At 38.4% G+C, this 25,059-nt stretch overlaps 1 protein-coding gene across 3 annotated transcripts in view; it reads left to right on the forward strand.

Annotated features, from left to right (window-relative positions):
- LOC113010089 (netrin-G1-like) overlaps window positions 1-25,059 on the forward strand; it is a 66,228-nt gene that overhangs the window by 34,442 nt on the left and 6,727 nt on the right. For 2 of the 3 annotated variants that reach the window (XM_026148929.1, XM_026148928.1), the window contains exons 4-6: window positions 18,538-18,710; window positions 22,761-22,787; window positions 23,976-24,020. In XM_026148929.1, coding sequence (XP_026004714.1) covers window positions 18,538-18,710; window positions 22,761-22,787; window positions 23,976-24,020 — 245 coding nt within the window. The remainder of the gene's footprint in view (window positions 1-18,537; window positions 18,711-22,760; window positions 22,788-23,975; window positions 24,021-25,059) is intronic. The other variant, XM_026148930.1, reaches the window with a different exon arrangement.

The following is a 25,059-nucleotide window of genomic DNA, read 5'->3' on the forward strand; positions in this document are numbered from 1 at the left end:
CATTTGAAATGTGAAATCAAAGTCTATTGATGTAAATGTAACGATATTCTAGAAGAACAGTACAAAACTGTAAAATACACAGTAAAATACTTTTATATTAGGATTTTTTTTTTACAGTGTAATTCAGAAAGATAGGACGCTGACTCTTATAGTAACCTTTTAAACTTTCACAAGTGTTTAGTTTGCAAAGGCTAAGTTCAATGCAGCCTTTTTATTTAATTTGACCAGAATTTTGGGAGAAGGAGCAGACTGAGCTGATACTAAATTTCTTAATTATTTATCAGAAAAATAACTTGACAGACGAATGGCTGGAGGATTAAGAAATAATCATTGAGTCAAGCTGTAGATCAAGAGTTACCTTACTTACTTCAGTTAAGTGTTTGCTTTGAAAATCTTCTGGCCGTGCAGTCAATAGCCAGTCAAGACCATTACTGTCAGAAAAATAAATGCCTGAATTGGTGTTTGGTGTGATGGCTATATTTAGTGCACAACTTGCTATCTGTTAGGTTGTATACCTACAAAATATCCCAAGATGAGAAGAGCATAAACTCAACAATATTTGCTGTAACTTAGATGATGTCATGAGAGGGAGGAGCTGGGGAAGAGTTGGGTTACAAAGCACCTTGCAGATGTGGAGCAATTGTAGAAAACAATGTAACCATAAATGTGGCGAGAGATGGCAATGAGAGCTACTGATATTTTTATCAGTAGAATTGTTTTCTGATTATGAACATCCATTATTTTTGGGTAATTGTCCAAAAGATCTGTTTAATTAATTTTGCCATTCTGTCCACTGGCACCTAAAAAAGGCATTTGGTGCTGAGCTCTTTTTCAAGCCTATAACCATATTTGACATATTTTAATTTCAATACTCTTCAACAAGAGTCAATCCCTCTTTTTCCTATATTTAAACAACCATGCTTTGTTTAGTAAAATCAAGGGAACTTATGGTGCGCGTTTAATTTACATAAAGTGTGATATTACAGAGAATAATAGCGTTTTTTTTTTTCAGTGAGTCATCAGAATGCCTCTGTGAGGAAAGGAAATGGAAACACTGTCATTTCATGATGCATGGAAATCACCCACATGATGATCATAAAGCCTCCACAGCTGCTCTCCAAATGGGACCTGTGCTGCTTTCTGCAGTGAGTTTATAGGAGGGTAACTAGGTTGGTAATGACCCATCAGATGGGCCCTAGGTGAATTAAAACAGTTAGTCCCTAATTAGAATTCAGTCAACTTCAATGGCAGATTAGAACCATTAGCACATTGGCTAATTGGTAGGAGACTAATCTTGTAATTAAGAGCATTTGCAGCTGATTAAATGGTAATCATCAGGGACACATCAGTGAAACGTGAATACATTTACAATTACCAGGCTGTTGTTCCAAATTTAGCCTTGCCTTCTTTAATAACGAGTAGATTTATGTTGTGTCAATGAGGTTTCCTATTTGAGCGAGCAACACTTTTTGTTTCAGAAGTAACAGTTTCACAGGTCTCTAATATTCTTATTATTACACTGCTCAAAAGATTAAAGGAACATTTTGAATACACATCTGATCTCACTTGGAAGAAAAACATGCTGGATATGTATACTAATATGGGCTGTGTAATGTGTTAGAAAAGAAAGGATGCTACATCGTTTGATGGAATTGAAAACTATCAAACTACAGATGATTGAATTAACAAACACCAAAACCTCACAGTAAAAAAATGGTTCTGCAGGCTTGTTCTTTTTCGGAAATTTCATTTTAATTGCTCAAAATGTTACTCAGTAGTTTGTAAGGCCTCCACATGCTTATATGTAAGCCTGACAATGTTGGGAAATGCTCCTAATGAGACGATGAATGCATCCTGTCAGGATCTCCTCCCAGATCTGGATCAGGGCATCAATTGAACTTCTGGACAGTCTGAGGTGCAACCTGCCTGTGTCAGTGGTATCAAATCCTTCATTCTCCAGGAACTGCCTGCATACTCTGACTACAATTACCACTCCCGGTCATGGTTATGAGCCAGAAGGAACCCAGGACCCACTGCACCAACACTGAGTCTGACAGTAGGTCGAAGGATTTCATCTCAGTACCTAATTGCAGTTCGGGCGCTGTTGCCGAGTCTGTAGAGGTCTTTACATCCCTTCATGGACATGCCGGTTGAGTTGGTGAGCACAAGGCCCACTAGCCCACCAACCGCCTCAAGGCACCCTCATGAAGTCTGTTTCTGATTGTTTGGTCAGATACATTCACACCAGTGGCCTGCTGGAGGCCATATTATGATGCTCTTGCACTCGGAGCTCTCCAAGAATAGTTGCCTGTCTCCTGGAATCTCCTCCATGCTCTTGAGACTGTGCTGGGAGACGCAGCAAAACTTCTGCCAACAGCATCATGATCATGTGCCATCATGAATTTGGAATACCTGTGCAACCTCTGTAAGGTCAGGTGTCACCTTATGCTACCTGTAGTGACACTGAGCCAATACAAATGCAAAACTAAGGAAAAATAAAAATATGAGGCAGGCATAAGACAGATATACAATACATTCACCATGATCTTTATGGAGTACATGATACTAGTACCAGTGAGACACCTTTTTAGCATCAAAACATCTTTAACGGGCGACCGTGGCTCAGGGGGTTGGGAAGCGTATCTGTAACCGGAAGGTCGCCGGTTCGATCCCGGGGCTCTCTGTCCTGGTCGTTGTGTCCTTGGGCAAGACACTTTGCCCTACTTGCCTACTGGTGTTGGCCAGAGGGGCCGATGGCGCGATATGGCAGCCTCGCTTCTGTCAGCCTGCCCCAGGGCAGCTGTGGCTACAACCGTAGCTTGCCTCCACCAGTGTGTGAATGTGAGAGTGAATGAATAGTGGCATTGTAAAGTGCTTTGGGTGCCTTGAAAAGCGCTATATAAATCCAATCCATTATTATTATTAACCTTTCATGACTTTCATTAAACAAGCTGCTGGAAGTATTCCTCAGAGACTTTGGTCCTGAATTGTGGACACAAGGCAAGATCGATCCATGCATTTGTGTTTTTTACTCCAACTTCTGACCGTACCAACTGAAAATAAATATGAAGCTCTTCAGGCAACATTTTTCCATTCTTTGTGCAAATTGTAGTATCAGATTACTGTTCTTATTTGGCAGGAGTGGCCTTCGCTGTGGTCTTCTACTGCTGTAACCCAACTGCTTCAAGACTGTGTTATGAGTTCAGAGATGCTCTTCCTCATACTTTGGTTGTAATGTGTGTATATTTGAGTTACTGTTTCTTGTGAACTTGAACATTTTGGTTATTTTCCTCTGACCTCAGGCATCAAAAAAGTATTTTCATCCAGAGAACTGTCTCTCACTGGATAATGGACCATTCTCTGTTAACCCTTGATATGGTTGTGTGGGAAAAACCAAGTAGACCATCACTTTCTGAAATATTTGCACCAGCCCATTTGGAACAATACCCATGCCACATTGAAAGTCACTCCTATCACAGTTTTTTCTATTCTGATACCAGGTGTGAACTTCAGCAGGTCATCTTGATGTGTCTACATCCTAGATGACTAACAGGCGTACCTAACAAAGTGGCCAATGAATGTACATATTTTGCAGTAAACATAGTCTTTCAATATTCATTCTTTTTTGTGTAAACATGAATTGATGAGTTTTAAATTGCAGAGATTGCTCCACAGCACAGAATAGCATCTCCCACAGATATCTTATTCTGCCATTCATTAGAAAGAGTAGCAAAAGGTTGAATGTGAGGAAAATAAGCTATTTTTCCCAATTTTCCACCTTGCCCCTGGGCATCAAATTCAATTTTTGACCAAAAGTTTGCACTGAGAAAGAAAAGAAAATAAACATACGATTTTTGTCCAGAGGTGGATCAGTAACTCACATGAAAGAGGGTGATGGAGGCAGGTGGGGAGAGACTGATTAGAGTTCCCACCAGCCTCAGCAGCCTTCTGGCTACAACCAAATGTGAAAGCCTTATCACAGAATGGCCATCCTGTCCAAGAATTCCCAGAATACTCCACAAACACTGATAAACTTTAACTGACGTATACACACAGTCTCTCTCTACCACACACACGCACACACACACGCACACACACACACACACACACACACACCAGAATATTTAGTCTCAAGTTACATCCTGAAGTGTTTGTAAATGTGATGTTATTGCTCTGAACATAAATATTAAATTATTTTTTCACGGTGATCTATAAGTTAGGATTTGGATGTACATATTTTGCAGTGACACACTGTCTTTCAATATCCTTTTTAGTGTAAACACAAATTGTTGGTGTGGATTTATCCAAAAAATGTCATTTTCAAAACCCACAAACATAACATAGTAATGATAATTTTCCTTTTTTTGTTTATTGCATGTCATGATAATTTGGGGCTTTTTACGATTTTTTTTTTTTTTTTGATAAAATATAGAGTGCGTATGTAACCCCTTACTCACTTCAAATGGTTTAGAACAGCCAAAAGTACAGACCAGTTGCTAGGTTCGGCAGGAATACAATAGGAACTGAGGTGAATGCGAAATGAAATGGCTGGAGACAGGAAATGAGTGACAAAAGGTTTTTTGTTTTTTTACAGAAATGAAAATAAAATGAGACACAAATTCCACAATAACAGCAGTAATAGTAATAATAAGCCAGCATAAGCTTGTTGTATCCATTCCAAAACCAGTCTTGATATGTGTTTGGAATCATTGTCCTGTTGGAACCCCCAACTGTGTCCAAGTTTCAGCCATTTGCCTGTTGGTTTGAGGGGAAGTTGAAGATGTTGAGAAGTTGCCACGTCATAACTTGTCGTACTAAAGGCAGCTCAGTCCGCTTCCTACTGAATGTCTTTAAATCTGACAGCTTCATGCCCAAGAGGAAGGATTTCAGAGCAATGAAAAGCGTTTGGTTTCTCTATGTGGACAGCTTCAAATTTCAGGCAAGCTCGATGCTGTCGATTTAGCAGATGGACTCCTTTTTTTGATCAGCAGCCTCTCCGTCCATGGCAATGTAAAACTCATTTTACTGTGTACAGTGATCCAGCAGTTTTCAGTTCATGGCAGTCTTGAACCTTGGTGGTTCCTGGGTTGTTCCTAAACATCCTAATCAGTTTCTTCTAATCTAACAGTCACAGTTTGTTACACATCCAATTAACTTGCATTAGTTGTTAGAGCTGATGGTTGTGGAATCAGCATCGGTTTAGAAATGTCTTCCCAACTTGTCCTCCCAGTGCACTAGACAGGTGTCTCAACGACTCAGCACACAACTAGAATGCAATTAATAATTATCCTTCTAAGATATCAATAAGTTACTTTCCCACTATTTTCAGTATCGGTCAGTTCAATTATTGCTGTTAAGCAAATCCTTTTTATGCTGTCAAAGAGATCATTTGTAGTCAATCATGATTACTAACAAGAAGTTTATAGACATTCAAATATCATGTTTTGCCTAAACTGCTATACATCACATCTCTATCACTAAAATCTTATGATTTTTCACTGAATGTGCGTTCATCCATACAGCTGTAGTAGCTATCACAAATAAACTGACAATGTGCTTTAAAAAAGAAAACGGCAGCTTTTCCTATTTGGTTCATTTATAAAAGGCATGCAGATGGCATATCTTAGCAGATTCACATTACAAAAGTGAGGAACCTTGAGTTTACCTCTTAGGGCAGCCAAGAAAAGGAGTAGATTTCTCCTTTAATAATCTACGAGTTGTTTATAAAATGCCTCAACAGTGCTTTGATTCAAAATGTACCAATACTGTCACAAATCATCCCCTGTAATGATTTATTGTGACAGAAAGGAGATGGGTAAAAGGGAAAAGAATTGAAATGGAGTTCTCCTTTTCACCTTTTCTGAATAGAGAGTCAGAGAGTGCGGCACTGCTAGCTGTGCTATTGATTTCTAATGTTATTCCACATCAACAGAAAACAAAAACCTTGAACCATGCAAGCGGGCCCACCTTTCTCGTCTCCCTCTCCATCTTTCCTCACTTATTGATCAGATGTCTGCTTGTTAATTAAGACATGACCGCTACCGGCAGGTTGCGCGGTCACCGCTGCACATCTGCAGGGCTGCAGTGGGGCCTGGGAACGAGAGGCATCTAATCTATAAGTGCTAATGTGCTATTTCTCGTATTCTCCATGTCACGCTCTAGATTTTTTCACCTTTTCTCCTTTATTTCTTTCTTTGAGCATCACTGTTTCGTTCTCCTTCATTTCCCATTTTACACAGAACGGTCTCAAAGTAACATTAAAATTAGCAACTGTCAACAACATGGCTACGGTTGCCTCATGATGGATACTGTGTAAGATCACTTCAGGATCACAGATTGCTAAACATGAGGTTCTTTTTAGGTGAGACAGAACATAGAGAAAATCTGTGGGTTTTGCTCTGTTGTATGAACAAAATCACCTTAGTAGATAAAGCGCCTTTAGATGCGTTTAGATGAACACTGTCCTGTGTATGAAAGGATTTAAACACCCCCTGTTATCTTGCAAGTGCAATTTTGTAAATAAAATATTGATTTGTCTTCCGCCTGCTATTCATTTATTTGTTTGTGTCAATTTTTGTTAGTCTTTTTAAAGTTCCTGTCACAGTCCAATGTTGGGAAGGCAGTGAGGACATCCCAAATGCACACCAAAGCAAGTCAGGAAAAGTTGATTATGGGTTAATTGGGGAAAAAAGGATCAAGCAAACAAAACAGGAGGGTGAGAACAGAATAAAGACTGTAAGTAAGGCAAGAAATCTCAGAAGGCAATAAAGTAAACAGGACAAAACAAGGCTGGAATGCTTGATTGAACATCCAAAGACAACCTGGGAAGAGTACATTTGGAGAGACAGAGAATCTTGAATATATTGTACACTATGCCAGAGTGATGAATGGAAATAGACAGGCTAATGGGAAAACTGGGAGCAAGGTGATGTGGGTGTGGCAGACATGAGACTAGGTGGAAGGGGTGAGGAAAAGCAGCACTCTCACATATCTAGTATTAAAACTTGATATCTTAGCCATGAAAGACTATAGCACTTTCTAAGTTGACTGTTGGTTGGGAATTGTACAATCATTATACTTGTGTTTAGTGTAGTTAGTGTAGCTGTGTTTAGTGTTAGCAAAGATGCAGATTTTCTTCTCTTGTGTGAGTATTTGTCTGAAATGTTCATTTAATCAAAGTAAAAGGTCTGAGGTCCATTAAACAGCCTTCTTACTGACAGAGAAATTTCATGACACAACAAAGAAAAAAGCATTAAAAGAAGACGTTGTGCTTTTTCTTTGACTGATGTCAGTCGTGAATCTTTAGAATGACCATAGACTGGCTGAATATAGATCAACCAAGAGATATTGCTGAAATGCCACAATCATTTTCCAAGACATTGCAGTTGCTTGGTCATATGTTTTGTTAATGGTTGAATGTGATTGCTTTCAGAATGCACCTGTATTTTCATTTTATTTTCAATGCTGTGGTTTGACTGGTAGGTCTCACTGGGATGTATTTCCATTTTGAATAGGTTTAATTTGTAACAACTGACCATTATGACATCTTGATAAAAATGAATATTTTACTTTGCCATCTGTAGTAGAGTAATGCTGTGGCTGCATCGGTTGGTTTAGTTAGATATGCAACCAACTGGCAGATACTGCAAAAGCATGAATAGATTACAGTTGTTGTGGGTGAATACAAGATTGCAGATGGCATGCCTTGGCTAGGATTATGGGCTGTACTTGCGTAACTTTTGTGTAATAAGCCAGTTTTAAACTTAGAATAGACATGATATGCTAGTTTTTCTATCAACAGATCTAGTGCAGATCAGTGTAAAACACAAGCTTTGTAACACATAAGAGTTGTGTTGACATAACTGCAGGCTTTCAGAAATTAAAAAGAGATCCTTTATCCCCCACTGACTTTTTATGCTGACAAATTTTAAACCAAACCAAATTTTCAAAGACCAAAAATTATTTTATCCTGAACAGTTCCTCTGAGGTAGACATGGGAGTTATTCAAAGGCAATTTTAATAAAAAGAATAATAGGTTTAGATAAGGTATGAAACATTTTACTGTTATTTTACACTCCCAAATGTTCCCCTCAAGCCACAGAAAAACTTTACATCTCCCTCCCCTTGTGGGAATCCTAAGTGCATAAAAGTACTGTATCCCACATTTCAACTGTATCTTGCACTTAAAAGAAGACTAAATTTGTAGCTCTTCCCCAGTGCCATCACATGATGGTTACCACACCCCATTGAACTGCATAAAGAAGATCTAAACCCAGAGGATATCTATCAGTTTGTGTCTCAAAGAGCTGCACACAGGAATTGGGGAAAAGCAGAGTAATGACATTATGCCACGTTATCTCCTGTATAATGTGCCTACACATTTCCCTCCCTCATTTAAACTAGAACTGACATTTGAATATCATTCTATGCAAAAGATAGCCTTTTTACTGTCTCTGCAGATCTTTCTTTCAAGTTTCTCAGTTTATATCAGTGTTTGTAGCACTATAGATTTTTTCCTTAAGTCTTAGTTTAATCCATCTCCCATATTCTACAATTGAAGCCTGTGCTGCTGACAAATGGCAGTAGTTTGACCTTGATTGGAGAATGTTTTGCAAGTTCATAACATCACAGTGTATCTGATTTGGGAAATGCTTAGCAGTTTTGCTCTGCAGTGTGGTATTTTGTGCTGATAATATTGTAGAGCTGCTAGTTGTGTTCTAGGATGTCACCCTTAACAGGACTGAGAAGTGACTTATTTTAAAACTACTGCACAGAAAACCCATGCTCTGTGAATCAGCTTAGTCGCTGGGTTCTTACCATGGCTTGTTCAATTTTATACTTTTTCGTCCTGAAGAATTTTTACATGGAAATTTTCCAGAAACCAAAATCACCTTCTTTGCATAATTTCTCTTTCCCTCCCTTGTAGGAGGTTGCCCTCAGAGTGTGTCAGACCTTGCTGCCATGGCCCAAGATTTAACTGTGCACTAATTGCATTTAAATAATACCCAACCTACAGGTATATACAGTACGTAAAAATCTAAGTATAGCGGGTTAACGAGCTTGAGTGACCATTTATCATTATCAAGCTATAGAAAACATAAAAAGTCCTTATTAGTTGTTGTGTACAGTTACAGCACAGTGTATCTGAAAGAAATACTGATAGAGTTGTTACTTTTTAGGTTATTAATAAAGGGTGATTAATAAAAGGATTTTTGATATTTATGCTTTTTAAAAAATTCAAATTTTACATTTTACAAAGTTTCACTGACACACGACAAAGTGAATAGCTGGAAGGAGATATATTGTTCAAAGCACTGTGTCTCACTGTGACTTAAACACAGCTTTGTGTTTTGCAGTTTTTTCTTGTTAGTTTTTTTGTTACAGAATCTCTATTGCTGACACTGTAAATGCGAGCTTGCTCTTCACATAGCCACAGAAGCCAGCACAAACTGCAAACATGCTTGCACACAAAACAAGCACACCGACTTACTGGCTCTTATCCAGTCTTTTACATACAGTACACACACATACACACACTCCCAATCCTCTAAGCCCATGCCCTGTGAACCATGACAGCTGTAGCCAGCTTGATTGACAGAGTTTGAAAGTCAGGTTCAAGTGCAGGTTCACACGACCCCAGCATTACTCTGCTTCCAATGTAAGGTTCTTCCCAGCTCTGCCAACGCCTGCTCACTTATCTTCCACCAGATGTCTGTCACATGCTGCGATGTTTTCTGCCAGTCATCTCCTAGTCTCCAGTGTTTAATTAGTGCTCATTAAGGCCTAGGTTTTCTTTGTAAATAATATATGGTAGATAGAGAAAGTAAATCAACATAAGCAGTCTCCGGAGAGGCATCAGTCATTTTTCCAGTAAAATCATCACAAATTTTCTCTTGCTACATTTATTGTATGATATTGTATGATAAGGCTATACCAGAAGTGAAACAGACAAGGTTGCTTTGGCTTCTTGAGTGCTAATGCTATATGGGCATATAAAGGTTTATGTGGGTGTTTCCACTCTTAACGAATGCAGTGGCAAATTGTTTTCTCTCCTCTTCCTATTAAAGTGCTAAAACTATTTTCCTGAAAATATTGTATTAATGCTTTCACTCATCATAATGCACTAGGTGACTGCGTGCCCATGCAAGGGCCTATGCTGTCAGATATACTGTAGAGCATGCAGCCAAACTCTGATTTTCATATTAATATAGCTTTCCCTTTCTGGTTCCTTCACTACTTCCTCCTTGTCTCAGCTGCTTAGATCACATCACGAATGATACAGCTCTCCACCATGAGGAGTGAGGTGGGATTAGGGGGATAGACATTACCATACTGTATTCCTACATCAAAGCACAACCTCAATAATAGGCCCTGTCATGTAAACAAATCACAGGCTTTCAGGGGCAGTGGCCCAAGCCATGCAAATTCAAATTTCATTTCGCTTCAGCAGAAAATTGGAGCAGGGGGAATTAACTTGTGATCCATTCCTAATATTTCTCCAGCGTTTTGTGGAGCCTTGGCGGTGCTACTCTATATTTCAATGGGGAACACAAACAATTTGCTTGATATGTATTGCATAACACCGCGAAGAATGACAAAATTGGCCACAGCGTAGAGCGACAAAAACAAGCCTAATCGGACTCTTCAATTTCACGGTGACACAGGCTGCTGTAATGAGGTGACTCTGCGACTCACCAGCCTTTTTGTGAAAACTTCAATGCCATCTGAAATGTGAAGGAATTCAATGTAAAGAAACCCTGGCAAGCTCACTGTGTTAGCTGGATTTGTTCTGTTCATGCTGTAGAAAGACTTGTGTTTTCTTTTCATTGCATTTTGATGTTATGCCAATTTATGAAAGGTAAAGGTGAGGCCTTCAAGCTTAAGAACACTGTACCAACTGTCAAGCATGGTGGTGGCAGCGTCATGTCTGGGACTTTTTTGCTGTCTGTGATATTTATACATTGCAGAACAATGAAGAGGACTACCTCCAAATTCTTCAATTTCTCCTCAAATCAACAGCTAGCTGGTAACTAGGGCCAAAATTTTGTATTTTAACATGACGTTGATCCCAAACACAAATTAAACCTGGTTCTGGAATGGATTAAGCAGGCTAACTTTAAGTTTCTGGAAAGGCCCCAAACTCAAACCTGTGTTTTGGAAAACCTGGTCTGTGCCAGGAAACCAACCAATTTAAATGAACTCTACTTTGCCAAGAATGATGGTCAAATATCGGAATTATGCCACACACCTGTTAATGGCTACACGCACCTGGTCAAGTTGCAATTTATTAACCAAGTATACACACACACACACACACACATTTTTTCAATAATAAATCCATACATAATAAATCAAATAATAAATCAATTCAAACTTGTACACCCAATTGCTGTTTGAATGCAATTATTACACCCAGGAAAAACAAAACTTCAAAAAGATTACCATAGTATTCATACCCATTATGACTTCATGGCCACTTGTAATATCATTAAACCTTGACACTCACTGATATATATTTCCCCAATAACTGGTTTTAAGGTTATTCCAGAAATGTAAATATTGTCTTAGCCACTTAAGCCCCACGCCCCTGGTACCGGGGGAAAAAGGAGGAGATCACGTTTAATCGGTTATAACACGGGTTGAGAAATATAAGTCCCAACATGTGTGGTATCCACAGAAACCTCTGAATCTCAGCTAAAATCGCTTATAAATCGTTTCTACAACCACCAAACACAACGAAAACAAGCCACGATTAAACGAGCAGTTACACAAATCCGCAAAACAAACAACACCAAACAAGAAATTCTCCAAACTTCATGTAACTGGCTAAAGACAGGCTGGTTATCTTCCAGAGCTATTACTGACCCCAAACACCAAGTTTCACCACGCTCTGACCAAAATTCACTGAATGCGTCGCAAAAGAAGACCACAAAAACACACACTGCGCAAATGCTAAGACAGAAATTGGCTTACCGTCCTGATTTCTGTTATTTTTGTCGTAGCCGGTAGCCACGTGATTATCAGCAGTTACCATGCCTAACTAGCTGCATCAGAGCCGTTTCCGTCAACAACCTCCATTTTAGACCCACCTACAGACACGTGACTGGACAGACATGCAGTAAATTTGGGCCCACGGGATTTGGCCTTGCAACTTCTGATTGGTTGAAGTAACATGACCGTGACATCGTTATTGTGCTCCTATTGGCTCAAACGAATAAAAAGAGGTGTCAATCATGCAAATTGACCCAAAAAAACCAAAGTTACAGCCCCTCAAATTTTAAAGGGCCAGTGGCCAATTAAATGCTCCATGCGCACGGCAGAAAAGGCCATGTAAATGTGTGGTTAATTCCTAGAAAAATATATTTGTAAAAAAAAAGCATTTATAGGCTTGTTAATAAAATTAATTAATTTCTGCTCTTTAATACCTAAAAAATTCAACTGACCTAGTGTCCAATGTGTACCAAAAATTGACATTTATTCATGTATTGATAGTGTTGTAAATTTTTCACTATTTCACTGTAGAAACAAATCAAAATAAATCTTTGCACAGATGATGTTTATATGTTGGTTACTGAATTTCTGGAATGAAATGTGAACTGAAGCATATTTTTAAAATGGTTATATGCTGAAAAATAAATAAAAGAAATTAGGCGAGGTTAAAATCTACTTCCTTTTTCTGTGTTCCAGTCTCAGTAACTTTTACACAGTAATATCTGCTGCAATCTTTACACCTCTGATGAAATTTCACAAGTGTTAGCTTTATTTTGATACCAAGATTGTAAGCACAGAGTTTGTAATTGCAGAGAAATAATCAAATAATTTTGGGCATTTCATTTTCGAGCACGAAGCTCAGAAACCCCTTTGGGGATAAAGAGGTTAGATATTGTTTCAGGGGAAATAATTCTTTTTAAAATAAAACAAGGACTTCTGATTTTCTTATTTTGGAGCCCTGTAGCGTACTTGCACTACAGTGTTCATTCAAACAGCCACCATCTCTCTGTTAGGTGGTGGCCTTTTTTCTGTCTTTCCCAGCAACACATTGACATTCTAAAACTCTCACCAAGGCCAAAGTTTCCCTCAACAGCCTTGATCTCTCCATATCTGTCAAAGCTATCACTGGTCAGGATATGTGAGGCTCAGTACAGTGTCTTGTAGAGAAAAAGTGTCAGGAAACCTCAGTATGTATTTATACAGCATGGAGGCACATTACGGACTCTGACCATGGGTGACTTGTGTGAGGAAACAGGTGAGATATGGAGCTGAGGGAGACTGGTTTGCTCAGTCTTATCAGTCAAAGTGTCGGCCATGGGTTAAATCTCGAATGAAAAAGGGAGAAAGGCTATCCATTCTAAGATACTGTGTGTCCATTTTAGAAAAAAAAAATCTGACAGTAGTACCAACATAAACATTTTCAGCTTTTTTAGACAATTTTCTTGCAGTGATGCTCTTTGACAAAATAGGAATAATAATGAATAATAATAATAATAATTTAATAGTATTAATCTGTTGTATTTTTTAAGTGTAAGTTATATGGAGGTGTTCTTATTTTGCCTGTTTTCATAGCAGTGGACAACGCTCTAGCAGTTTATATCCTAACTATGTAGAAGTGTTAGTTTGCATGCAACCACAGTAAATTATATCATTTCAAGAATCCAAGTTGAACCAGCTACAACAAGGCACATCGCACATTAACACATTAACATGAAATAATATTTATAGCAGCAACAAATTAATTGAAGTGGTAAAAGAAAAAAAAAGGGCTTCCAGCTTCCTCCTACAGTCCTGCTATTAAGTTAATTAGTGATTCAAAATTGGCTATAGGTGTGAATGGGACTGTAAATGGTCTGTCCCTCTGTGTTAGCACTGTGATGGAATGGGATCTGTGGAGGGTATATCCTGTCTCTTGCCCTGTGACAGCCGTGATAGACTCATTAGATAAATAACTAAGACGGATCGATGGATGGATGGACCTAAGATAAAAAAGTAAGATGTGAAATAAGTTAGAAACAGAGAGTTTGTAGCATTTAAGCTTTATGTAGCTTTTTGGTAGACATGGATTTGGTGATTTATTAATCTGCTAACAGTAAAATATTACTGGAACAAGTTTATATATAACCAACATCTTCTTTAATGTCAGTGGTCTGCACACATGTTCCTGCACACCAGCACACTTGATTGACTGGACCTATGTTCAGGCTAAAGTTAGCAGCGCTATCCTGGGAATTATAAAAGGTAAAGGCCAGACTCAGTGCACCAGCAGACCTTTTCAACATGGAAAATTTGTAGGAAAAGTATATATGTTACTAATAATATTGATTCTGTCCTAATAAAGTGCTTCAGAAAACATAAATTGCAGACAGGTTTCTCTTTCATCTTAACTGTATCTTGAAAGTGCCGTTAAACTAATGCAGAAAATGTAATCTCACAAAATGATTTTTTTAAGTCTGTTTCCATTGCACTTTGTCACTTCTTACTTTTATTTGTTCAATAACACATCAACTTTGCCTTTCACACAAACCTGAAAGATTTTTTTTATAAAGTGAATATAAAAAGAGCTAGATCAAGATGCACTTAGAGAGCCCGCAGTAACCAATGAGACCTTGAAACCATGACAGCTAAATTGAATTTGTCACCCATCAATTATATCATTCATACCGGTCCTTTAGCTTATATAGCTTGTCAAAAGGAAAAAAGAAGTATATATTTTTTCAGATTCAGACCAGTGCAGAAGCAAAACATTATGTTCCTCGAGTGCCCACTTGAGGCTGGCTCCACAAGCCAACTGTGGTCACCTTGACCTCTTTAAGTGGATATCTAGTCTTAGATCGAAAGTGACAATAATTTAAGGAACTAACTCAAGGAATTCAATCACTTGACCATGATTGTATTGCATTTTAAAGGGAATTATCTAATATGATTCTTTAAGGTAACGTTCCTAACAGACTGTCCAAGAAGTCAATTTTGGGGGTGGAATTACATTTTTATTATTCATGTTAATAAGCACAAATTAGTAGGTACCTAGTGTGATGCCTCTTTTCTCAACTAAGATTTCTTGTTATTAAAATGTTTGAAATGTTTTCTTAAATGAAATTGTAATAAAAATATAATTTTTATCAAAATAGTTTATTACAGTGGTTTATTAGTCAGTGCTGCTTCACAATAATACGTTTATATAACTGTAGAAAACAGCAGTAATTACAGGTATTTGTCTGAAGTAAAACTACACTCTAGTAGATAAATTAATGGGGGGTTTTTTCCGTTTGGAAAATCCAATTTGACGGTTAGCAACAAAAATGTAATAAAGGGAAATGAAAAAAGAAAGAAAAACTATAATAAAAACAAAAAGAAAGTTTCTCTAACCTGCCAGTTCAGGCTCTCTATTTAACTTAAGTTCTGTACTTCTCTCTTGTCTTGAATCAGTGATGCTAGAAGCTGTCACAGGGAAGAAAAGCTGTGTTAGACATAGTGAGCCTGTCAACACAGTGCCAAGCAGCTAGGAGAAGCCAAGGTTAGGCAGCAGCCAGAGGAGAAGAAAAGGCACTTCTGCTGTCTACTCGAGAGTATCAACAGAAAATAAACCAAAAATCCATCTTGCTTAATAATTTGCTAATTGCATGAGCAGGCAGCAAATTTAGTTGGAATCAAGATCCGTATGTCTCTTTATTTTCCACATGTAGCAAAAATTAGCAGTATTATAATGTCTTCTTTTTTAATGTCAAGATTAAAGACTCCTTTTGCTTTATTTTGTTTTGTTTTGTTGACAGCAGTAGTAGGATGAAACATCTATTCCACCCTGTTAAATCTGCAGTGTTGCTCCTTTTAAATTACCACATTTTAAAAAATTTTCTTTCTTTGCACAGCAGCAGTCAGCTGTTTTGGCATTTGAAATAGAGTTCATTGTTACTTTGTTGCATAATTGACTGATGGGAAGATTTTAATATTTTAGTGCTAGTTACCTGTTTGTGTCATTTGTATTTATTGAGATGCTCATGTTGTAATTGTTTAATAATCCCCTCACTGCAGACAAAACACGCCTATATCAGTACTGAACCAGCAATTATAAAATGTGTTTTTATAGTGTTTTGAGCTCAATAGGTTGGAATTACAGGGGACCGCTTTCCTCTTGTGGCCAAAACCATTTATTAAAAAATAAAATTCTCTGATTTCAATATGACAATGCCAGTGGCAAAAGCGTCACATCCCCAAGCTCCCCCGAGTCCACATCCTCTACTCTATCAGCCTGCTAGCTGCACCGGTTGGGCCTGATGATCCAGATTTTGCTGGTTTTTAATTAAGTGGAAGGTCAAATCTCATCGCTCTTGACTTCAGGGAGCTGATGCTGTCTGCATGGCAGAAGAGCTACACCCAGTCATTAATTTTATGAAGCGGGGACTTTAATTGATTAAAAAGTTAAGGACTATAGGGAATGCGTGGTAAGAGGCACTAGTATTTCATTGCTGTGATTGTCGTCCAATATTCATCGCAATTTATAATGGTTGCTAATGAGGAAAGATGATTTGTGTGCGTGCATTTAGACACAGATAGATAGATAGATAGATAGATAGATAGATAGATAGATAGATAGATAGATAGATAGATAGATAGATAGATAGATAGATAGATAGATAGATAGATAGATAGATAGATAGATAGAGACTTTTTCTATTCAATTCGGTTTTATCTATACACAGCCAAATCACAACAGTCAGTCACCTCGAGGCACTTTATATATTGTAAGGTAAAGCCCCTGCAATAATACAAAGATGATCCCCTTTGAGCAAGCACTTTGGAGGCAGTGGAAAGGCAAAACTCCCCTTTAACAGGAAGAATCCTCCAGCAGAAGCAGTCACAAGGATGTGACGACATCAATGTCACGATGTCACACAAGTCACGATGGTTTGGGGGAGAGGGGAGGGAGACAGGACAAAGACATGTGAGAACCAGAGATGAATAAAAACTACTAAAGTTGTGTATAAACGCAGCATGAGTGAAAAAGTATGAGAGAAGGAGAAACACTCACGCATCATGGAAAGCCCCAGTAGCCCAAGTAATGTAGCATAACTAGGGTTGGATTCAGGGTCAGTTTATCCAATTGTCATTGTACATACTGTAAGTAAAAAAGGAAAGTCTAAATCCTAGTTTTAAAATAGTTCTGATATTATTGTGCTGATGGTTATTTAATGTCCTGTTTTTATCTAAATTCTACTATTATTTTATGTAAAGTACACTTTTGAGCTTCTTTTGTTGGTATTGATTGAAGTAGGCCATGGCAGAAATAGTTTGAGAACCGCTCCTTTAAAGCTTATTCACTGACTCTCTAATTCTGTTTAACAGCAATACCAGACGGGGTCTAGTTTCCTTTGTTTCCCGCAGTTATCTATCATTAAAGTGAGATGTCACAGTAAGGCCAGAAAGTCAATTAGAACAGATGTATTTCAGATTGCTGCTGCTATTTCTTTGTCTCATGTTCAGCGGTGATTATAGGAAACAGATACCCAGATCCTGACTCTCAAATGAGAGAAATCTTCCCTCGGAAGCACATTGTAAAAACAAACATAGGCATGATGTGAAACCATGAGCTGACCAAACCTCTGGGGAGGTCTCCCGTGTCAGATTCACTCAATGGCCTGCATCCCAGCTGTTTCTGTATCAGTGCCCTCCTCCTTACAAGATCTGAGGTCACTAGCTGTAACCTTTTACCCTCATGGGACTGAAATCAAATAAAAGGAATTATATTTGGAACACTTACTATATGAAACTGTATTATCTCATTTGGCGACAAAAACAGCTTGTTCTGCCTCGGGTAGAGCTCTTTCCTTGGAGTTAACACAAATGGAAAAAAGGTTATATTCTAAGTGTACGTAGTTTACTGTCTGCTCATTCAGGTTGTTTAGAAACACTCAGAGGAGACTCAAATTGCAAACAGCTTGTTCTTTTTCAGCAAGCATAGGCGCATGCTTCTTCCATGTGGTCAGAAGGGAGGTGGATTTGGAGCGCCTGAAAGCCATCCGCCCTTTTCTCTTCTCCTGTCAGGAGAATCTGTCAGCTCTGCCACAGTTCGGTCTAATAAACCAGCTTTGCCAACTGGTAGGGTTTCCTGCCTGGAAGCTCCCTTGCCAAATAACTTTGAAGAGAAAGAAAAAAGGAGTATTCTCTGGCTGCCCAGCTTCTTTTTATTGTATCATCTCTCTATCAGATCCCTGCTTTGTGCTCAATTAGCGAATCTTACAGAGTGCCTTTCATTTAGAGCAAGAGTGGCAAAAGTGACCTTATTCGCATTGCCGTTCTCTCCGCAGGGGCAGTAACAAATGAGGCCTTGTTTTTTTTAAAGGAGAGCATAATGAAGCTTTGTGGAGGAACAATCCAAGTCAGATAACCCACCAGGATTTTAATTTACCACTGTCAAAAACTTTGAAAGCTGCAAAAAAACATACCGAGGGCAGGGTATGCATATTCCCTCCAGAAAGTATTGATTCAATGGATGCAGAATGATGCCTATTCATGTCTCTGTCTTTTGTTGTTATTCTTGTGTCTCAGGTGCAAGTGTAACCTGCATGCCAACAGCTGTGTGTTTGACAAGGGGAAGCTGGGCTGTGAGTGTGAACACAACACCACAGGGCCAGACTGCAGCCGCTGTAAGAAGCACTACCATGGAAGAGCCTGGAGTGTGGGGTCCTACCTCCCTATACCCAAAGGAACTGCAAATATATGTAAGTACGGAAGCGCTTGTAATGCTATGTGGACAAGCACTGGCCATGCAGCTAATTTGCAAGTGGCTGGCAGCACATTGTTTCCACTCTTGCTGCTTGTTACCAATAAAGGGAGCCACAATGAAACATCTTTTTTCATTCTCTTTGAGAGCTTATTCTGCCTCTTTATGATTTCAGCTCTTTGCCACTGCACTGCATTTTTGCCAGATGCTGTTTGTAGCCTAGTTTTTTGACTATGTTTTCTAATGCATTGTAGATTTAACAAACTGCATACTGAGGACTTGCATGTCACATCATATTTGACAATGATCAGTAGTATAACTTGTATTTTTGACATTTGAGGTGAAACTCGTTAAAAGACCCATGTTTACATTGTGACAAGCTGACTGGTGAATAGCTGGGTATTCCAAGAGTGCACAGCCTTTCAACATAGTTTACTCAAATCATTTGTCAAGAGAAATTACAACATATTAGTTATAAACACAAAAACATTAAAATATGAAAAAAAATTCATAAATAAAAAGGGTGAGCTTTCATTTATTCAATATTCATTTCATGTAAAGTCAAATAATATAAGCTTTTTTGTGTTTTCACAAAAAAACAATCAAACTCAATTGTCTCAATTTATTAGAATAAATGATGTACAGCTTTCAAAATGTATGTCTATTTAAACATTCGGTAGATTACCAAGAATTACTTGGTAAAGTGTGGTGTGGTTTGGAGCAGATCAGCTTTTGGCACTTTAAAAGCGGTCTTTGGCTCATCTGTATTTCTGGGTCATTTGTTTCTTATCTGTCTTGACAATACCTGGTTCAAGTCTGGCAAGTTGGCTGGTTAGTCAAGCACAGTAATCTGAAGGTCAGCAAACCATTTGGTAGTAGCTTTGGTGGTGTGGGTAGATGTTTGGTACTGCTGGGAAAGGAAATCAGCATCAAGCTCTTGATAATACTAAATGCACTAGTATTTGTTCTCGCTAATGATTTTTTTCAGATCCTATAATTTTCTTATTTTGATATTGTATTAAATTGCTACTTATAAATAATTTTAAAGTATTTCCAAGTAGTTAGCAAAGCCAGTATAGAAAAAATATAGAAAAATACAGCGGAAAAAAAACCCTGTTCACATTCATGTTTTGTCAGACAATAACCAGATGGGCGACTCAGTCCAAACATGTGACATATGGATGTATGTGTATGTAAAGGATTCATCGGTGTCACATTTAAACATACTGAGTAAGTCTCCATTTTTCAGTGTGAAGGGTTAATGTTGGGAAGGGGAAAGCTCCTGAGCAGGTCACAGACAGCTTTCTCCTGTCTGACAAACGTAAGGCATACTATAGCGAGCTTTAACAGAGAACTTTAATCTCTCTGTGTCTAATATTGCTGCAGCCAGCAAGTCAAGGCACTGACACCAAAGGACACCTTGTCCATATCTCTGCATCTGACGGAATAGAAGTATTTTGTGCCCTGGGATGCGAACGCAATGGGATCACTGACTCAAATTCAATGTAACCTGTTAGTCTTAGGGTCTTTGCATCACTGGTAACCTATTTTCTGTATTTCATTCATTTAGTATTCACAATTAAATAAGTGTCAATAGTCCTCCTACAGTAGTAACACTTTAACATTGAATTTATTATTGCTACCTCAACTCCATGACAAGTGTGAATTTGGTATCTCTGAGGCAGAAGGTGCTCTTTTGCATTATCCCCATTATAATCTTGGACTGGAGTTGAGTCACATTTATCAAATCCCATGCCTGAGGCAGGGGGCTCATTGCTTCAATAAATCTAATACAGCCACGCAGGGATATGGTGGTAGACGGCCAGGCAAGGCCAGATGGTGGAAGATCTAGCCCTCTGGTCCCCCATTCGCTCTGATTCAGCCTCCAGTCAGAAACACTCTCATAGCAGCCGTCTGCTGGGATTGACAGCAAGTTCTTCAGATGTTCAGTTTGATTGTCTCACTTGAATTCTCAGACATCGTGTTATGATTAGATTTGTACAGAGATATGGTATTGCTATCGATCCGCTGTGTTGGTAAATTTGTGCAGTAACACTAGTTTTCTTGCTCTTCTAAGGGAAATTTCTCATTGATGGATTGGATGATTATTCGTTCATTAGAATTTTTTTTATCAGTCTCCTGTTTGCATGTATGCACGCTAAGCTGTGTGCACGCACACGCATGACATACACGCTCACGCACCACACTCGATTGTGTGTGGGAGTCTGTTTGTGGGAACATTTGTGAACTCTAAGGAGATATTGCTGGATTTACCCCTACACCTCCTCTGTGTTATGAATCTCCTGGCAATGTGGTGCTCACTGCCAGATTGACAGGGTGTTATTAAAAAATCCAACACTTGGCCGCATCTGCACTGAACTGATGAAACCAAGGTCTACCCATATCAAAAGCAATATTAGCAGTTGTTTGGAAGTGGCATAAAATGCAATAATGTTGCACATGGTAGTGACGTAACAATATTGGTCCCCCAGGTGTTGAACGAACACACTTTAGTCTTGAATGATTCTTATTTCTAAGCTTGGGTCCAATAATATGCCTTTACCTATTATGTGAAGCTCATTTTTCCCATGAGGATATTAAACATACAGCCCTTATATTACCACAAATATGTGGAACATGCGAAATGTAATTACGATTTAATAGCTTTCATCTGTCATCAAGTCTTCCTCTTTAATCTCGGAAGTCATTTATCTCACCGCTCGGAACAGGGCAGGGTCTATTACATATTCAAAACCACTGTACATGCAGATATATGGACATACGTGACCCTTCATCTAATAAATTTTAGCCCAAAATGGTGCACTGAGTTGCTAGGGGCCATAGCTGTCAGCAGCAGAAAGACTGAGAGTGATTCAAATCCATGATTTTCTGAAGTAAATAGCTCTGTGTGTGTGTGTGTGTGTGTGTGTGTGTGTGTGTGTGTGTGTGTGTGTGTGTGTGTGTGTGTGTGTGTGTGTGTGTAGGTGGTGGTGGTGGGGGAAAAGGGGTGTTGTCTGTAAGTTGCCTTCAGAGCAGAAGAGGAATCACTTCAAGAATTATGTTGACAGTTCACTTTGCAAAGAGCGTCAACTCATCTTGTGTTCCAAAGCAGGTTCAGAGGTTAAGGCAGGTTGGGTCTGAGAGTTTGATCAGACTGTAGAATGTGCTTTGGCTTCAAAGGGCAATATTGTTTGCCCTCCATTTCTCACATAAAGCTATGAGTGAGAAATTGCAGCCTAAATGTGCTTTTTGCAAATTGGAGCTCAGAATCTCTGATTTTCCGTTTTTTTCAACAGTTGTTGTAACAGGTAATTTAGTGATGAATAGGCTGCAAACAATATTAAAACCCCCAGTGAAACATAATCACGTGACGCAAAGTGATAAAGCTTGTGAAAGGCATCCAAAATTGCACTAATCCTGGAGTCACATTTGCTTGGTGATAAATATCACACAAAGATGGTGAATCCACAGCCAGATCGAAACACACATGGATTGTCAGGTTGTCATTGTTTGCAAATGTGTGTTTTGTTTTAAGACAGTTGAAGGTAATTTTTTGTTGTTCTTCTTCCCCAGTGTGTTTAATGAGCTACATATTAGGAAGTTCCACGAACCTGACAATGAAAGACGATTACAGCAACTAGCATTTGTAGATGACGTTTGATGTGTTGATTCATTCATTCAAAGATGATATTGAAAAACGGTGAACATAAGCCAAAAGCAGATGAGAGAGAAAAACTCTGTTTATTGAAAACATGAATGAAACTGCTGATGACAAGACTTTTTCAATAGAGTTTTGATTCGGTTGACATTTTGTTGCCAGCAGGCCTGTTATTATCATCAGAAGAAGGCGGAGTGGTCAGGTTCTCTTTAGAGCAATACAGTAGCTGCTGCTAATCAGCGAATGCACTGGAGATCAATGTGATAAGTGCTGGTGTTTTGTTTTTTGTTTTTTCAAAGTAAACAGCACCATCAACAATATTTTCTCTCACGAGTAAAAAGAAATGAGTCGATGCGTTAATGATACATTATTTCCTTGCTCTTTCCGCAGGTATTCCCAGTAATCACGGACCAGTGCGTAAGTTGATCAGGCTTTTTTATTGGCATGCTGACTAATATTTTCCTCCCTCAGTCATGGCTAACTCTTGTTTGACTGATGATGTTGTGTGAGAAATTGTGCTGTACGTTGCCATTACCATTGATCAGCATGTTTTCCACAGTGGGGAAAAAAATCCATCCTACCAGGGCACTCATGTAGAATTGAATCCTAATACCCACGTCTATTGAGGGGGTGAAACGATGCATGGCGTGAGGTTGAGTTTCTCCAGTGTAGTTCTAATAATGATCACTGACATAAAAGTAAGAGTGTTTGAAAACTTTAGAGTTTATCCTACTAATAAAAATTTAACCTTTTAACATTCCTCTAATTTATTTCAAACCTTTTCCACATTCCAGCAGTTTTTCATATTTCATGCTGCCGGTTTTCATAGTTTGAAATGATTGTTTTGCCATATTAAATAAAAAACAATGTGCATTAATTCCCATATGGCACTAAATCAGTTACACTTCTTTAAATTAAGCTATCAAATTTCTGGGTTTTAATTATACCATAAGCCAGTCTGAATAATCTTTGAGGTTTAAAACAAATTCAGATCTTAAGATTTGCCATATTCATTACTTTAAGCTATGCATAAATTGGATTGGTGGTTAGAAATATTATGTATATTTGGTAGCTATTATGTGAAAACTTGCAAAATAATGGTAACAATTGATACATCTTGGTACTGGCGAGTTTATAAAATATGGTGGAAGTCCCGAGTGTCTGGCCAGTGTATCAGAATGATTTTTCCTTTCCAAACTAGAATATTTGTTCTAAGCGCACAGACAGATATTTGCCCTAAAGAAAGGAAAACCTTTTTTTTTTTTTAAATGAAGGTGTGGTTCCAGCCATGCTTCCCTCTGCATGTTGATGCCTGAAGGTGTCTCCACATACTGGATAACAAAAGCAGCTACCATGCATACACATTGCTATCTTTGTACTGTGGAAAATTCATTTAAGCTGCATGCACACTATTCTACATTAAGCCATTTACTACTCCAAATGTATGGCAGGAATCTTCTGGAAAATTGGACATATCTTTGGCCTGATAAAGGTCATTATTGTAAAAACCAGCAACTATGCATGCTGTCCCTGTGCTTTAACTAAATAACAGCATGACTTATTTGACAGCCAGTGTAATACATAACCTTTCCCATTTTTACACAGATCGGGCAAATGCTTCATCTCTTGGTGTTGCAAATCGTAATCAAGGTAGGCTTATTGGCTTTGTAACTTCAGCGTGACATTACCCATAGATAAAAAATTATCGACTGGTTATTGATTGACCGTTTGGAAAAAAACAAAAGTGTAATGTAGAATATGCAAATTCTTGTGTGCAGTAGGTTGTCTTCCCAAAGCCCCAATGCTTTCATCCTGCATGCAAACAAACACACGCTGGTCCTTACAAGGCAGACCTTTTGTTGTGAGAACACTGCAGGGAATGGACCACATGCCTCATGATCACCGAGTCCACAGCCTTCTAACCCCTTTGATCATGCCCTTTTTTTAATTACCCAGTATGTTCTCTAGGGGTGCACCCTTTCTGCCACGTTCTGAAAGGAAAAAAATGAAGAAGAAGAAAAAACAGGGAGAAAAAAGAGGAGAAGGAGAAGGAATGAGAGAATAGGCTCCAGGGGGGGTTTATGTAGATTGATCTCCAGCTATCTCCAGATAATCCTCAAACCCAGATTTTCTGTGTAGTGTGTGTTAAGTCACATCTGCACCACTGCTCTCACAACCAGGAGAGAAAAAAATTAAAAGAAGACTTTGAGGATTTCCACAATTAAGATGGGGAGGGGGGTTCCCTCTTTTTTTTCTTTTTCTGGATTTGTAAAACTGTGTATGAGATTAAACAATAATCTAATCTTTCTGCCGTCAAAAAATAATTAAATGAAACTGGCCATTAAACAACAACTCCATCAAGAATTTTCTAAATCAAACGTGACATCTTTAAATGGATTATGTTACTCCACCAGTAGTTTGAAGCAGACAATGTTTTGAGTAATTATTTAGAAAATTATCTGTTAATTTTCTGTTGATTTGTGATATATAAAACTAAAACCTTAACCTGAACACCCGCTGATTTAATTGCTCTTAAGTGTAAATAGCATTTACAACAAACCAGTCTGGACTATAATAATGGGTATATAGTTGACCTAATACGCACTTCTGTTGTTTGCGAAGACCCAATAAAAAGCAAAACACACAAAAAAATCAACTAACAAACTACATTAGCAGAGGTTTCTCCCGT

This window comes from Astatotilapia calliptera, chromosome 18 (assembly GCF_900246225.1).
Source record: "Astatotilapia calliptera chromosome 18, fAstCal1.2, whole genome shotgun sequence".
NCBI classification, from domain to species: domain Eukaryota; kingdom Metazoa; phylum Chordata; class Actinopteri; order Cichliformes; family Cichlidae; genus Astatotilapia; species Astatotilapia calliptera.